The sequence below is a fragment of the Narcine bancroftii genome, chromosome 2 (assembly GCF_036971445.1).
Source record: "Narcine bancroftii isolate sNarBan1 chromosome 2, sNarBan1.hap1, whole genome shotgun sequence".
Lineage (NCBI taxonomy): Eukaryota > Metazoa > Chordata > Chondrichthyes > Torpediniformes > Narcinidae > Narcine > Narcine bancroftii.
In genome coordinates this window covers 280,537,587-280,555,302 of record NC_091470.1, presented here as the reverse complement: position 1 = coordinate 280,555,302, position 17,716 = coordinate 280,537,587, and the positions used below count along the sequence as shown (strand labels likewise).

The 17,716-nt window shown below is 43.5% G+C and overlaps 1 protein-coding gene across 1 annotated transcript in view; it reads left to right on the top strand.

Annotated features, from left to right (window-relative positions):
• LOC138755331 (A-kinase anchor protein 7-like) overlaps window positions 1–17,716 on the top strand; it is a 73,106-nt gene that overhangs the window by 16,881 nt on the left and 38,509 nt on the right. Inside the window, exons 3-4 of the mRNA XM_069921120.1 lie at window positions 6,377–6,534; window positions 12,276–12,412. Coding sequence (XP_069777221.1) covers window positions 6,377–6,534; window positions 12,276–12,412 — 295 coding nt within the window. The remainder of the gene's footprint in view (window positions 1–6,376; window positions 6,535–12,275; window positions 12,413–17,716) is intronic.

The window sequence follows — 17,716 nt, the reverse complement described above, 5'->3', positions numbered from 1 at the left end:
GCGAGGTATGGTTTGGTGCAATACAATTTTCTTCATCAATTATATTTGAGTCTGCAAAAGATTGCATAAATCAAAGCCTGAAATATCTGACAGATGTTTCCGATGTGGAATAGAAGAAGGAACATTTCTCCATTCCATTTGGTCCTGTGTGAAAGTAAATATTTTCTGGCAGGAAGTGTCAGAAGTGTTATCTAAAAGTACAGGAGTCAACTCCTCTGACAATCCAGAATTATTTGTTGGGGAATTTTATAGACCTCAGTAATCATTTAACTGAGTTCTAAATCTCATTTGCTATGATTGCATTGGCGATAGCTAAGAAATGTTTTGTCATCACGTAGAAATCAGATACACTGATTTCTCTGAAGAGATGGATATCAGAAATGGACAGTTGTATTCCTGTGGAAAAGATTACTTATAATTTAAGAAACAAACACGATACATTCCTGAAGACCTGGCAACCATATTTGAACTTTATTCGTGCACAAATGTAATATTGTTGCTGTAAACGCATGATCTGTCCTCAACCTTATACTATTTTTACCAGTAAAATAGACCGTGAGCCTCGGCGGTAGGCAAAAAGACTCTGTATCTGTTTATCTTGCTTAAGTTAAAGGTAAGGGGTTAATGGTGGTGGTGGTAGGGGGTGGTGCTGAAATGTTTTTTTTTGTTTTGGAATTTAAAATTGTACTTTTTCCATTTTTATAAAAAAAGAGAAGAAAGTCTATATTTATTTGTAAGTGGTATATAGATTATTTTGTGTAAAGAATGTACAAGTGATATGTTTGAAAACCAAAAATAAAATATTTTAAAAAAGAAATAAAGAACTGTAAACAGATAATGCTTGTAACATACTGACTGCTTTTTTTTCATTCTCTCTCAATCAAGTGCACAAGTAAGAGTCCTTAAATGAGTCCATGATTGAGTTTGTTGTTGAGGAGACTGATGGTGGAGGGGTAGTAGCTGTTCCTGAAACTGGTGGGGCAAGTCTTGTGGTACCTATACCTCTTTCCTGATGGCAGCGATGAAAACAGATTGAGTTTTGGGTGGTGTGGATCCTTGATGATTGCTGCCACTCTCCGAAGACAACATTCCCCGTAGCTGTTCTTCATAGTGGGGAGAGTTTTGACTGTGATGTCCTAGGTTGTGTTCACTACCTTTTGAAGGGTTTTGCGTTCTGGGTTATTGGTGTTCCCCATACCGGAGTGTGATGCAGCCCATCAACACACTTTCCACCACATAGCTGTAGAAATATTTATCAGGGTTTCTGGTGTCATATCAAACCTCCACAAACTCCTGAGGAAGTAGAGGTGCTGACGTGCTTTCTTCATAATGCTATTAGTATATTGGGTCCAGGAAAGATCTTCTGAGATAGTGACTCCCAATAACTTAAATTTGGTCACCCTCTTCACTTCTGATCCCCAATGATCACTGGATTGTGTACCTCTGGTTTTTCTATCCTGAAGTCAACAATCAGCTCCTTGGTTCTAATGACATTGAGTGCGAGGTTGTTGGTGCACCATTCAGCCATGTTTTCAATCTCCCTGTATGCTGACTCATCACCTTTCTGTATACAACCCATTACTGTGGTATTTGTCATGCTGTTATTGTTGTACTAAGTCACACAATTGTAGATGTAAAGTGACTAGAGCAGTGGGCTAAGAACACAGTCCTGTGGTATTCCGGTACTGATGGAGATTGTGGGGGAGATGTTCTTGCCAATCCTCGCTGATTGTGATCTGGAGGTGAGGAGATCCAGGATCCAATTACACAGTTGGGTGTTAACTCACAGGTTTGCTGATCAGTTTTGAGGGGACGATGGTGTTCAATGCTGAACTGTGGTCGATAAAGAGCATCCTGATGTATGCATCTTTGCTGTTCCGGTGTTCCAGGACTTAATGTAGAGCCAGTGAGATGGCATCTGCAGTAGACCTGTTACTACAAAAGGCAAACTTGAACATATCCATGTCATTACTCAGAAAGGATCTGATGTGCTTCAGCACCAGCCTTTCAAAACACGTTATTGCTGTTGATATAAGTGCTATTGGTCAATAGTCATTAAGGCAGGTTACTATGCCGGTATGATTGATGCCTGTTTGAAACCGGTGGGTATCATGCCCTGGTGGAGTGAGATGTTGAAAATATCCGTAAATACATTGCAAAGTTGGTCAGCACAGATTTTTAATACTTGGCCAGGTACTCTGTCCGTGCCAGATACTTTCCTCGGATTCACTCTCCTGAAGGCAGCACACACGTCATCCTCAGATACGGACAGAATGAGATCATCAGGCAGAGGAGTGGTTCTTTGCTGTTACTGTGGTCAAATCTGGCATAGAAGGCATTAAGTTCCCTCTGGGAGCGAAGCTTTGCCATCTTCTACTTCACTGGATTTGGTTTTGTAGCAGGTTAAGGCATTTAGACCCTGCCACAGCTGTTTGGGTGTCCCTTGTTGTTTCCATTTTCATCCTGAATCTCCACTTCACCCAGGAGCTATTTGTTCACACGTTTTCTGTACTGATCTGTATGCCTGTGATCTGGATCTCAGCAGGTTCCAGATTTTATTGTTCATCCAGGGCTTCTGGTTGGGGAAAATGTTGAACAATTTGGTGCCATCTTGTCCTAGCCCTATAGTAGCTAATGGTATCTTTTGTCTTAAATTGTCACCTTTTTTTAAAAAAAGATGAATGCCAACAGATTTGGTGAGTGCTTGCAAGGGTAAGTGTGGCTTCATTTGAACTTGGCAAACCAAGTCTGGGAATCCAGAATCCACAAGGAACCATCCAAATACCATTTTCTGCATCTGCTGCTTCACAGAGATGTTTGCTATTGTTCCCCTTCCTATTTTGTAATTCCTCAGGTAATGAAGCAGGGATTACATGGAGTAAAACCTTGATGGTGCTCAGGCTTGACTGATGGATGTTACCTTAAAAAAAATAATTCAATGACTCTGTCCAATGAGGGGGGGATCTCAAATACCTTCCATTGACTAAATGATATTATTCAGGAGAGTGGACCATTGTCTCGAAACTCAACCAGAATTAACTGTATAACCTGCTATGGCCCTATTGTAAATGTTTACTGGGTAAATATTCTTTCAAGTATTTCACTGCCTGCTGACAAAGACGCCATCATAAGAGGATGCATTTTAAATTATGCTTCAAAGGTGGTGTCTTGGGTAAACTTGTACCTCTCACTTTGTTTGTTTTAGATTGGTCACGGAGTTTGAGCTACCAGAAGAAAATAGACACCCACACCGAGAGCAGTTCAGTTTACACAAGTCTTTAATACTAAATCTAAAGCTGAATTCACACTACAATATGCAAGCCCTTCCCAATTATACTTATCAATGCCTGGACTGGTCCCAACTGCCAAAGCGAGGCGATGACTGCACACTTGGAGTAGGTTTTGGTTAGCAGCTTCTCCGCCTCCCCGGACCGGGATGTCGGTTTGGAATCTTGAAGTTCTTCTTCTTGCTGAGAGATGTTGCCACCTCTTGGAGAGTCTCAAACTTCAACAGTGGGACCATGGCTTATATTACCCAAAAACTGCTTACCCAAGCACCTATTCCCAGCACAGCAAGAAAGATAAGCAAGCAAGCTAGCATGCTAGGCGATTAACGAATAACATAATTTTCAGTTTATCACTTTGAATATAATGGTTTATTTTGCATCAAGGCTAGGCCTCTGACAGTCTGTGACCAAAACAAACAGGAAGATTAAATGTTCTTGGTACACAGATGTCCTTTCGTCAGATAACAGCACCTCTGGCCCCTTGGTGGAATTTAGCTTATGTCTGCTGATTCTAAAACACAAGCAGGTTCTCAGCCTTGCAGAACCCAGAGCTGCAAGTTTTAAAAAAAAAACAGGTTAGAATCTTCCATTACAGGTGGGTCTGTTCATGAAGATGCGATTGTGTTATAGTGGCCAAAATCCATCCAACTATGCGAGATCAGAGAGCTTTTTGCAGTCACTTCCAAAAAGAAATAGATGCACATTGAATAAGATGCAAGAAAACATTTTTTTTTCCTTTTACAACACGATTAAACCAAGGACAAAATTTGTGTAATCTGCTTTCTCCATAGTCTGGTTGTCGATGGAATTTGACAATCTTCAAACTGCTGATAAAACCTCTTCATTAAATCGTGTAAAAATAGACAACACAGCAATAGCTGAATTTAGATACATGGCCTTGTGAGGAACAAATTGATTGTGAAGCAAAGGAGAGGGTTTGTTTTAATCAATTGCCATAGGCATGATTCCTATGTATGATCATAGGCCGTGTTTGGAGGTAAAATTTGGAAACGTGCAAGGAAAAAAAACTGGATAATTGGTAAAGGTGAGATTTGATCAAGGTGAATTATGTCCAGAATGAAAGTTCGAGCTAATTGTGTGGGAGATGAAATGACATTTAAGTGTTGAAAACTTAAGGTACAAGATGTACCTTGATGAAGGGCTCTAGCCTGAAACATAAGTTATGTATTTTTTCCTTTGCTTTATAAAGGACACTGCTTGACCTGCTGAGTTTTTTCAGCATTGTGTTTTTAGTTCAACCACGGCATCTGCAGATTTGTGTTTTATTCATGGATGTCAGACAGGGCAACCTACACCTTGGATGAGAGCAAATGCTTTACAATTCTTACAAAGCTTAATACTACTCAGAGGAAAACTGTCAGTTTGATCAAAAAACAAAACAAAAAATGTAATCTATTGATATAGGAGGAAAGATTGTGCTGGAGCTCGCAACTTGAAATATTTTTAGTTTGGAAAATTGTTATGTACCAATTTTTGTTTTCATGTTGAATCTAAAGATAAAATCCGGTGACTTAAATTTTCCTAACTTCGAATATCAAGTTGTTTTGATTTTCAGCTTTTAAATATCATAGTGAAATTCATTTATAATAGGAAATTCATGTTGTCAGAGAGCCTTCCTACTACTACTTGTTCTGAAATATTTGTCATATTCACATGATCTCATCTAATCTGCTGAAACACTTGCCCATTATTTTCACTAACTCCTTAATGACATTCTGTTTTCTTCCTTCAGTAAAAATGAGCACATTTCTCAAAGCTGTTGCTTGTATGAATTCCTATCTAACTCATCATGTATGTTTTCTGGTCAATGTTGGCTAATGAATTAATAATTTTTTGGAGCATGTTTTTTTAAATCTCCAAGACCCCCTTCATCACTCCAAGATCTCTGCAACCTCTTGCACATTTGAATTGCAGTTCTTCAATTATCATCCACATTTAAAGTGTCTAAGAATTAAACTTCCCCTTCAAAGCTATCATTTCCCTTTACAAACCTTTCCTCCTTAAGATGTCCCATTAAACGGTTTCTCATTTGCCCTCGTAGCTTGTATAAACTTTGTCACGTTTTCTTATGATTATGATCTTGTAAAGTTCCCCGGGATTATTGTTACTGGGCCAAAGTCTATATAAAGGGATGGCATTGTGGTTAGTGAAACGCCTTTACAGCTCCAGCCATCGGGACTGGGATTTGAATCCTACTCTGTCTGAAAGGACGTTCTCTCTATGTCTGCGAGGGTGCTCCACCACCATTCAAAACTTTCCTGGGGTGGAGGTTAATTGGGTGTAAATTGGGCAGCACGGACTCATGGGCTGAAATAGCCTGTTACTGTGCTATATCTAAATTTTTTCTATATTAAATTTAAATGGAAGTTGTTGTCAGTTCAATGGAAATGCGTTGTACCTGAATGCATTAAAGTGGGATCCATCTTGTACTTGTTTGTATAACTTCTAGAAATGACTATGACTGTGTAGATTTGATTAGCCACAAACATGTGGATTTTCAACCTGCTGAAAAGATCCTCCCAGTTGCTCAAAGTAGAAATCAAAGGCATTTTATAATGATTTGAAATATAGTATTTTCCTTTTCTGCCCTTTGATGAGAATGCCTTCAGGAAAAGGAACAAAGGGAAGGAATATTGTGGTTCTGTGATATTGTTAAGATAATTTAATCCTGATGCCTTCGGATCATGTTGATTCTGGAGTAGCTTTACCTTCCTCTCACTCAATCGCCATGGTGGGTTTAGTCAATAATAATAAGCAATAAGCTGTGTAAGAAACTAGGGCTTGCTGTTGTAGATTCAAGTCTGAAAAGTATGAGATATTAATTGAAATAGAATATGGAGACTTTTTCTTCTTCCCTTTATTTGATGACCAAGATAATCTTTGTTATTGCAGTTTTTTGTATGTCAAAATTGAGAATGCTATACTCTGAAATAACAACACTTGGTTTGATTGTTTTACTTTAAATCTTCATATACAATTTAAAAATCTTACTTGGAAATTTGTCATTTCAAATTTTCTTGTAGAAAACTAGTCAGATTAAAAATATCAATGTAATTTGCTTTATTTAGTTCATAATGAAGAGTGCGATCAGAGAAGTCGAAAAACACGATGTCGAAAGCATAAAAGAGACCGAACCCAAGAAGTGAGAGGAAAAAGCCTTCCAGTGGGAGAAGGAAGAAGAAAGCCACCAAATTATTTTGTGTCAATACCTGTGACAAATCCAAAGGTATAAGTACGCACTATAAATTTGCAATTGTGCCTAATCTGACTCTGGAGTTTGGAATTTGTTCAGTTTGGTGTTTGTTGCCAAGATTATGGATCACTCTTGTAGCAGTCAGCAGGAAACTAGAACTGCTTTTGTGAATGGTCTTGATTATCTTTCAGGTAATACATTAAATTTATTTACTCCCTCCTGGCTATCATTTCAGGGTTATTCATTAACTGGCTCTGCAGATCTACTGATGCTCTCAACTAAGTGACCTGGATACATTTTGTCTCTTTGCTTTTCCACATTTAGTGCACCTTCCTCTTGTTCCTTTATTATCTGCATAATATTTGCAATGGGGTCTCTATGGTGAAGGGGTGTTGCTGCTAAGTCAAGTTTGAGTAAATAGGTAGACTGCATTTCTCATCAATGCAGGAGCATATATCCAGTGCCAAAGGACTTGTCTCCCAAATGTGATTACATTTTTAGTTTCTTTTACACAAGTGGCAGTTCCCCTGATCTCTGGCATCACATAGGGGCTATTATAAGGTGAAGAGCTGACCAGGATAGAAATCCTGCGAAAGGAAGTCAAAATCTGTTTTTAAGCTTGAGCCTTTTTTGATATTTTTTTATGTTAAAAAAAGTTTATTTAAATCTCTAAATCTTCTTTCCAGTTTTTTTAGTGATGGTCTTTAAAGAAAATTTACTGATGTCGAAACACTCAGCCCCATCCATTCTTCCAAAGATCCATATTTTCAATAATGGGGCAGAACCACTGTGTCCCAGATTTGCAAACATTTAACCATTCATCCATTTTCTCGTCTTCCCATTGGCATTTTGACTTGAAATGTATCTGAGGATACTCCCTAACTTGTTGAATCCTTCCAGCTTCTCTTTGTTCACATCTGTCTACACAGGTGTTTTCACTTCCCCTGTTGGGGGCAACCAGTGCCAAGCCTCAAAGGTGGTGTATCCCAGCAAATGGGAATGATATGGGGTGGTACTGGTGGATTGGAAAGAAACGTGTAGTTTGTAAACTGTGTCACAAAGGAGAAAATGTAAATTCTGAGTAATTTCTGGCCTTACTCTCTTTCTCATGATTGGCTGAAATGGTAAAATACCTGTTCTTTAAATATTCCCTGACATCCATGAAATATGATAGATCTTAAATGTGTTATTTTTAACAGTAAGATTCTGTATTCAATTATAGTGTACACTTCAGCTGCGTACTGTTTCATGCCAAAATCAAACAGCTGAGAAGGTGTTCCTCTCATGTGGACAAAAGATGATGACTTTCACATTGTAATCTTTCTTTTCATTCTGCTGACACAGCAGCTTAGTCACAATTTTAGTTCTCTATCTACATCCAGGTCATATCCATGGAACAGGTAATAGTAAATTAACCAGCAGTTCTTTATCTTGTATAGTGGCTAAGATGTTGTAATGATCAACTAATCTCATTATTCTGGGTTGTGGTTAACTGTTTAATTTGTCTTTTAATGTTACTTGTTTATGAGCATTGAATTGCCTTGTACAGTCATTAATCCATTGATTGGAGCCATTCATTCAAATGAGGGTCATCATGGTAGAGAAATGGATTATAACATTTGCTATCTGTTTATTTAAAGCACAATACAGTTAATATATGAAGTGAAGGATGATGATGAAAAGTGACGTTGTTTGAATCCAGCAACTATGGTTTCTGCATTTCCCACAACATTGGCATCTGCCCTTGCATGGGTGTTGTCCTACAAATTAATCATCCTTGTCCTTCTGGGTACACCATGACACAGTTCCATGTGCTCTCCACCTCCAATGCCTCTCTGTTTAAAAGGTTAAAACTACCCTTGCCACCTCTGCTGGCTTTTCTTTCCACCATCACCTAGTACTGCCTTATATCGTCACTTGGCTCCCTCCTATTTCTAGGTGGCATCCTTAGAAGTGCATCAGTTTTCTCATTTGCCCGATGGGATCCAGATCCATGTCTTTATACTGCTAATCCAGAAACAAACTTGGAGAAATTTCCTTTCATTGTCTTCTGTCAGTGAAAAATTTCTTCTCTGGGTACGGACTCCATTTTTCCATGACAAATTCATGAAGCTAAGCTAAAGTATTTTGCAACAACACCATCTACTGGAAGCAGCATCATAATTCTCAACGTTGTGGGGCAGAAACCTTCATCAGAATAGAGTGTGGAGGAGAGAGAGTTGGTATCATGAGGTCAGGGTGGGAGGGAAAGGATTGGTGACCAGGGAGAGGTGATAGATGACAGACAGGCAATTGGCTGATAGATGCTAGATTGAGTAAGAGAGAAGCAAGACAGTAAGATGGAAGAAGATGAGTTGTATAGTGGGGTAGGTCGGACAAAGGCTGCCGGTGCTGGTATCTGATAAGAAATGTAACAATAGTAGTAAAGGAAACCATTTGGAACTTAAGAAGTTGGGAGAGAATCCTCAGGGGAAATGAGGATGAAAGAGGAAAGGACCAGAGTGAGTGGGAAAAGGGACAGAGTTGATGTTAAGGTTGTTTCCCATGGAGGACAAAAGGGCACAACTTCAGGATTGAAGGGTGTTCGCTTAGAACAGAGATGCATAGGAACGTCTTCAGCCAGAGGGTGGTAATCTGGAATTTGTGGCCTCTGACGGTTTAGGTGTATTGAAAACGGAGATTAAAAAGTTATTGATTAGCCAGGGCATTAAAGGTTATGTGGAGAAGGCTGGGCAGTGGGGCTGAGTGGGAAAATGGATCAGCTCATGACTGAAGGACAGGATGATGGATTCAATAGCCTATTTCTGCTCTTCTGTCTTCTGGTCTTAATATTGTGAAAGCTTAGGTGGGAAAGACTCGAGGATTTTATTGTGATTGATAGCTGCAAATTGGCTCTTTGTTTCTTTGTCGAGTTACTTTCTAAAATAAACTTTTTGAAAAAAGAAATCAACTTTTCTAACCACACGCTTTTTTCAGTAAGTTTAATCGATGCAGCTTGATCTAAGATTGCCATGAAAATATGTTCACAGTTCAGGGATGTGGAGCAATTTCTTTAGTCAGAGGCTGTTGAATCTGTGGAATTTGTTGCCACAGGCAGTCATGGAGGCCAAAACGTAGGATGTATTTAAGGCAGAGATTGATGGGTTATTGATTAGCAAGGGCATCAAAGGATATGGGAGCAGTCTGGGCAATTGGGGCGGAGTTTGAAAATAGATCAGCTCATGATTGGCAGACTTGATGGACTAAATTTGGCATCAAATTGTTTTGCTCTCCAGCATTTGAGGTGGGATAGGGAGTATGACCAAGAGGAAAATGGCAGCTCTACCAGAACTGCTGTAATAGCAGTGCTGCCTCTGGTGCGGACCAGCGGAGAGCAGGGGACAAAGGACCAGCGGAGAGCAGGGGACAAAGGACCAGCGGAGAGCAGGGGACAAAGGACCAGCGGAGAGCAGGGGACAAAGGACCAGCGGAGAGCAGGGGACAAAGGACCAGCGGAGAGCAGGGGACAAAGGACCAGCGGAGAGCAGGGGACAAAGGACCAGCGGAGAGCAGGGGACAAAGGACCAGCGGAGAGCAGGGGACAAAGGACCAGCGGAGAGCAGGGGACAAAGGACCAGCGGAGAGCAGGGGACAAAGGACCAGCGGAGAGCAGGGGACAAAGGACCAGCGGAGAGCAGGGGACAAAGGACCAGCGGAGAGCAGGGGACAAAGGACCAGCGGAGAGCAGGGGACAAAGGACCAGCGGAGAGCAGGGGACAAAGGACCAGCGGAGAGCAGGGGACAAAGGACCAGCGGAGAGCAGGGGACAAAGGACCAGCGGAGAGCAGGGGACAAAGGACCAGCGGAGAGCAGGGGACAAAGGACCAGCGGAGAGCAGGGGACAAAGGACCAGCGGAGAGCAGGGGACAAAGGACCAGCGGAGAGCAGGGGACAAAGGACCAGCGGAGAGCAGGGGACAAAGGACCAGCGGAGAGCAGGGGACAAAGGACCAGCGGAGAGCAGGGGACAAAGGACCAGCGGAGAGCAGGGGACAAAGGACCAGCGGAGAGCAGGGGACAAAGGACCAGCGGAGAGCAGGGGACAAAGGACCAGCGGAGAGCAGGGGACAAAGGACCAGCGGAGAGCAGGGGACAAAGGACCAGCGGAGAGCAGGGGACAAAGGACCAGCGGAGAGCAGGGGACAAAGGACCAGCGGAGAGCAGGGGACAAAGGACCAGCGGAGAGCAGGGGACAAAGGACCAGCGGAGAGCAGGGGACAAAGGACCAGCGGAGAGCAGGGGGACAAAGGACCAGCGGAGAGCAGGGGGACAAAGGACCAGCGGAGAGCAGGGGACAAAGGACCAGCGGAGAGCAGGGGACAAAGGACCAGCACTCCTGTGAGGTTCAGCCGCTTAGTCCAACTGCCATCAGCTCCGTACTCTTTTAAATAGCCAGTTAATGAAGCCGACAATGGTTTTATTTAAAAATTCTGTGACTCTGGGCTCTGCGCTCAAGGTGGCATCGCCTATGATTGGCAGGAGTGACAAGGGGTTGCAGACTCTGGGGCAGCAGAGAACTGATGCAGGATGCCATAAAACAGCGAGTACACCCCCTGTTTGAGAAGACCAGAGGAGACCCACGGGATCGTGACTATGGCGGTAAACCTGTGAGTGGTTCTGCAGATAAAGAACACACGGGTGGTAGGGTATTGGCTACTCAGGTTGAGGTCCCAGGGAACAGCGACCATAGCAACGGACAAATCGGGTTCTGCAGCTGAAATACACACAGGTGGAAGGCCATTGGTGACTTGAGGTGAAGAGCCCACACAGGCTGCAGGTTGCCGGTGACTGCAGTCAAGGGATTCACACCAACCAGCAGACTGCTGAAGGGGTACCAGGTATTGGAACCAGGATGTGGGAGTGTGCCTTGAGAGCTGAAGGTTTCCTGATCTTGTCAGAGGTTTGGATCTGGAGCTCGGAGTGCTGATGGTTTGCACTGGGCTCTGTGTGGCTGCAGGTGAATCCACAGGCACTTGGGGACTCTGAGGAGATTCTCTTTTGCCTCTCTGACTGAAAGAGCCACTGCAGGAGGCAGCTTTAGTCAATGGTGATTCTGTCTGCCTTATTGCAGACAAAAGCAAATTCTGTGTAATATTACACTTTTTAATTACATGACAATAAAGGAATCTTGAAGTAAACAAACATTAAACCCATTTCTTCAAAAAAATGCAAACAGTGGAAGAAAGTTTAATGTACTAAAGCTTTGATTGGCAAGAAGAACATAATCATCTCCATGCTGGCTGGATGTAGTGTTGTCCCAATATCCATTCTACAGTCCATTTTCTTGAAATGATTGCATTAGACAAAATGCAGAATGTTTAAATATTGCACATAACAGCTGCTTTGTGCTCCTTTAATATATTGAATGTATGTGTGCTTACTGAAAAGAATAAAATCTGTTTTAATTGGTGTTGAATCCTTGATACTTCAACACAAAGATCAGGAAATACTTTCGTAATACCATACTTGGGGAAAATGTTCTAGTCTGTACATCCATCTGCATTTCAGTAACATTGAAGTGACAGAGGAAAGTAACATTTGTTTTTCTCTTTGTTAGAAACCATTGAATCTTTTATTGTTATTCCTGACCTTGAGAGGTGTTGGATCATTCATATCCTACTTTTGAGCTTTATTTTATGAAGTTCATTCACTGTTTATTTGAACCAAACCTGACTTAAAATTTTAATTTCTCTTGGCATGATGATGTTTTATTTTCCCCCTTTCCATGCTCCTCAGATCTTGGACAGAATTGAAGGTGTTCAAGAACTAGTGGTGACCAAAGAACCCAAGTTGCTTCCTGCTATAGTTCCCGTTGGACGAATGCACTTGACCATTGCTGTTGTTCACTTAAATACACCAGCTGAAGTAGAAAAGTAGGTAAAATGAATTTATTTTCTGGGGCATACACTTTTCTCCCATACTGTTCCCTTTCACTTCCCATACTTGCTTGACATCCACTAATATTTTCATTGTTTGATGACATTGTTTAATGGGTTCATTGTATTGTATATGTTGAACATTTAATGGGTTTGGAGCGGGGTGGGAAGGAGGGAGGGAGGGGGAAAAGGGGAGAAAATGACACTGTGTCTATTCAAGAGGGAAATGTTTGTGTGTATTTTGGTTAATATGGTCCACAGTGTGAAAAAAAAAAGTTCTATCTTTCCATATACAAAACAATAAATGGATGACAGAAAAAAAACTAGTGTCATGCAATATTTTGACATTTACAATAATTGTAGAAGTTTAACGTTATTGCACTTTCAAACTATTTACACAACTAAACCATGCAAACTTGCCATGACACTTGTACTATTTTCCTGAACAGAAATTTGTCAACATTTCACCAACAGTGAAGTGTGGGCAGCACAGTTAGTGCACCGGTTAGCATGACACTATTATAGCGCCAACAACCTGGGTTTGAATCCAGCACTATCTGTAAGGAGTTTGTTTGTCTGCGTGGGTCTTTTCCCCTGGTGGTCCACTTTCCTCCCACCCTCCAAAACTTATGGAGTTGGATCTTCATTTGGGTGTAATTGGCTTCTACCATGCTATAAATATTTTTTTAAATTTAAGTTTAAATTCAGCTAACTGGCCTATAGTTTCCTGGTTTCTGTCTTGCTCTTTTTTTAAACAAGAGATTAATTTTATATTTGCTTCTTTGTATATCTACCATTCTCTTGTGTTTATTTATTTGATTTTTTTTTTTAAAGAGACGTTTTCACTTTGGGATTTTTTTGAATTTAAAATAAAAAAAAACCCTCAAATTATTGTTCTGTGCTTTGTGACATTGAGGAAGGGGCTTGTAGTGGACCGCTGAACGTGCCATGCCCGAAGCAGCGACATATCACCAGGAGCCTGCAGCCTACACAGCTGGCTAAGACAGGTTATTTTCTTCAAAGTCGGTGCTTGACTCGGCAATACACGGCTGCAGCGCCCCACTCCAATGGGCTGGCAAGCAGCAGCCACACCTGGGGATGAGAGAGGCTCACTGATTGGCCACTCCCCAGGTAGCACTAAACAACCAATCCCAGGAAGCGGATTTTAATGCCACCAGTTGGGTGGCATGATGACATCAGAGATGGGCTTCAGAGCCCTTTATAAGCAGAGTTGCCAACACAATCAATGGTGTTGAATTCACTCCCGTAGTGTGTGTCTCTTCTTTGAGTGTAACCTCTCCTGCAGTAGCAGCCGCTACAGTGGTGACCCCGACTGGTCCAAATCGCATCGTGGACCTGAAGAATGAGTGACCAGCCTGCAATCAACATGGTCTCATTGAAGCTGCTCAGCTTCTGGATATCACTGGCACGGGTGTGGTTCCAGCAAGCTGAGGTACAGTTCGCCATACGGAACATCACAGCCATGACACCCGCTTCTACTATGTGGTCGGCACCCTCGAGCAGGATAGGGCAGCATGCATTACTGACTTCCTCTAGAAATCTCCGGAACAAGGGAAGTATCAGGTCATCAAGGAGCTACTAACCCAAGCTTTCAGGCTTTTACAGCGTGAGTGCACTGTCCGTCTGCTACACATGGACGGTTTGGGGGACAGCCTCATCCCATACCCCTTGTGCTCCATTTGAGCAAATTTTCCTGGTGAGGTTACCCGAGGACCCGCTCAACAGACCGACCAGAAAGTCTTCCTCCAAGCCTGCAAATCCCGGTGAGTTGTATTGCTTCTACCATCAGTGATGGGGTATTGAGGCCCACTGGTGCCAATCACCCTGTGGGTTCCCGGGAAACACCAATGTCGGCTGTCGTTAGTGGTTGTGGAGGCTTGCCTACACAATAGCCTTTTCCACATCCAGGATATAGTGTCAGGCCGACGCTTCCTGGTTGACACCAGGGCTGAGGTCTGCGTCCTCCCCCTCTTCACCTCCAATGCACGCCACCGGAAGTCAGGGCGCAGGTGTCAAGCTGCCAATAACTCTTCAATACAGACTTGCAGCACCCGTACTATCCCCCTCCATTTCTGCAACCACCGTTTCACTTGGCGATTTGTCTTAGCAGCCATCCACCAGCCTCACCTTGGGGCAGACTTCCTGAGGACCAACTTCCTCCTAGTCTACATCGAGGGCCGCCGGCAAGTACACGCAAAGACCTTTCAGAAGGCACTAAACTGACAGCTCCCCACCTACACTAGGTAGCAAGTCCAAGCAATGAGTGTGCTAAGATTCTAGCTGAGTTCCCCTCCATCGCGATGTCACACTGAGCCTGAGCATGGAGTAAGGCATCACATCCTCACTAAAGGCCTCCCACTTCTTGCCAGAGGATGCCACCTCCTGCCAGATAAACTCAACCTCACCAAGGAGGAGTCTTTTTTAAAAGACTCTGCATTGTCCACTGCTCCAATGCCCCTGGGCCTCCCCCCTCCACATGGACTCTAAGGTATCAGGGGGTTGGAGACCATGTGGGGACAACCACCAGCTAAATGAAGCCACCATGCCAGATAGATACCCCTTCCTCCATATTCAGGACTTTTCTGCAAACATGCAGGGGGTACGGATATTTTCCAAAATTGACTTAATCTGTGGCTATCATCAGATCCCCGTCCACCCTAAGGATATCACAAAGACTGCCATTATTACACCATTTGGGCTGTTTGAATTTCTCAGAAAGCCCTTTGACCTTTTTTTTTAAAAAAAAACACCGCACAGACCTTTCAAAGCCTTATGGATGCTGTGGTCAGGGATTTGAAGTTTGTGTTCACCTACTTCGATGACATTCTGATTACAAGCCATGACCACGTCGAACATGCTGCTCACATCAGACTGTTGAGCCACAGATTGAGTGAGTTTGGTCTAACAATTAATCCAGCAAAATGCCAGTTCAGCAAGGACTCAATTGACTTTTTAGGTCACAGGATCGACTGCCACAGGGCTGAACAACTAACCGACAAGCTGAAGGCCATTTGAGCATTCCCCAAACCTGCAACAGTAAGGGGACTACAAGAGTTTGCCATCATGGTGAATTTTCACTGCAGTTTCCTGCCAGGGTGGCTTGCACCATGAAACTTTTATTGTCCCTTATGACCAATATGAAGAAGGTGATTTCGTGGAACCAAGAGGCATCCAATGCATTCCAGGCAACAAAAAATGCCCTGGCAAATGCTGCCCTCCTGATACACCCTAAAGCTGATGCCCCCGCCGCTCTCACAGTGAACGCTTCTGATACAGCAGTGGGGGGAGTCTTAGAACAGTAGGTGAGTGGACACTGGCAACCTCTTGTATTTTTCAATAGACATTTGCAGGTGCCTGAACTAAAATATAGTGCTTTTGATAGAGAACTTCTGGCATTGTACCTGGCAATCAGACATTTTAGATACTTCCTTGAGGGCAGGAAGTTTCAAATTTTTACAGAGCACAAGCCCATCACTTTTGCCTTCACTAAGGTTTCTGACCTGTGGTCAGCCAGGCATCAAAGGCACATTTCTTTTATTTCAGAATTTTCTACTGACATTCAGCATATTGTGGGAAAATCCAATGTGGTGGCCGATGCCTTGTCACGTCCCACATTACAGGTGGGACACACTTCAACATCTAGCATTGACTATAAGGTTCTGGCTGAAGCACAGGCAGCAGACAAGGACATTGACGTATATCGCACTGCGATTACTGGCCTCCAGTTGGAGGACGTACGGCTTGGCCCTGGGGAGCAGACTGTCCTGTGCGACATGTCTACAGGAAAGCCTCGGCCCATCATTCCCACTATCTGGAGGATGCACATTTTCGAGGCCATGAATAACCTGGCACATCCTGCCATTAAAATGACCATCAAAATGGTTGCTAGTCAATTTGTCTGGCATGGCCTCCGCAAAAAGGTCAGCCAGTGAGCCAGGAATTGCACATGGTGCCAGACCTCGAAAATTCTTACCCACACTAAAGCCCCCCCCCCCCCTCCCCCCCCCACAGTCATTTTAACCACATAGATCTGATGGGTCCCCTACCAATATTCAGAGGTGCTGACCCTAGTAGACAGGTCGACCAGATGGCTGGAAGCCATCACTTTGCCAGAGACCTCTACGGAAATGTGCACCAAGGATCTCCTGTACAACTGGGTGGCAAGGGTCGGGGTTCCAGAGCATATAACCTCAGACGGGCTTCCAATTTACCTCCGGCCTCTGGTCTAATCTCACTAATACGCTGGGTTATCAACTCCACCATACCACGGCTTACCACCCTGAGGCCAATGGTTTGGTGGAGCGATTGCATTGACATCTTAAAGCAGCTCTCATGGCCAGACTCAATGGCCCTAACTGGATGGATGAGCTCCCGTGGGTACTCCTGGGGATCCAGGCTGCTCCTAAAGAGGACCTAGAGGTTTCTGCAGCCAAAATGGTGTACAGCACACCATTAGTGAGTCCGGAGAAATTCCTGGCTGCCAAAGACACTGGGAATGATTTCTCTGTGGCTGCCTTGTCCCACCTGTGGGACTGCCTGGGGCACACTTCTCCTGACACAGTCAAATCAGCATGTATCACAGGTGACATTCGTACCTTAAGAACTTGAGACTTGTAAATATGTATTTGTCAGATGTGGGGTACAGACCACCACTACAGAGACTTTACAAAGGCCCATACAAGGTTGTATAACACAACGGGTCAACATGTCTTTTGGATATTGGGGAGAGAAATGGGACTTTAACCCTGGACCAGCTCAAGTTGGCATTCCTTGTCTCTGTCCACCTGATCCATGATGCCCACACTGAAGGGGCAGGCCTCCCAAGCACAAGGCCTCACCTAGCGCCAATTCTGGGGGTGTTCCTGTAGTGAGTTGCTGAATGCACCATGCCCGAAGTGGTGACCCAACACCAGGAGCCTGCGGCCTACACAGCTGGATGAGATGGGCTACGCCCTTCGAAGTCGGTGCCCAACTCAGCAGCGCGTGGCTGCAGCGCCCCACTCTGATGGACTGGCCATGGCTTCCAATTGGGTGGAGCTAGGGAAGTATCCACACCCGGGGATGAGAGGGGCTCACTGACTAGCCACTTCCCAGATAGCACTAAACAACCAATCTCAGGAAGCGGTTCATAATGCCACTGGTCAGGTGGCATGATGATGTCAGAGATGGGCTTCTGAGCCCTTTACAAGCAGATATGCCATCACAATAAACCAGTGTTCAATTCACTCACGTAGTGTGCATCTCCTCTTTGAGCGTAACCTCTCCAGCAGTAGGAGCCGC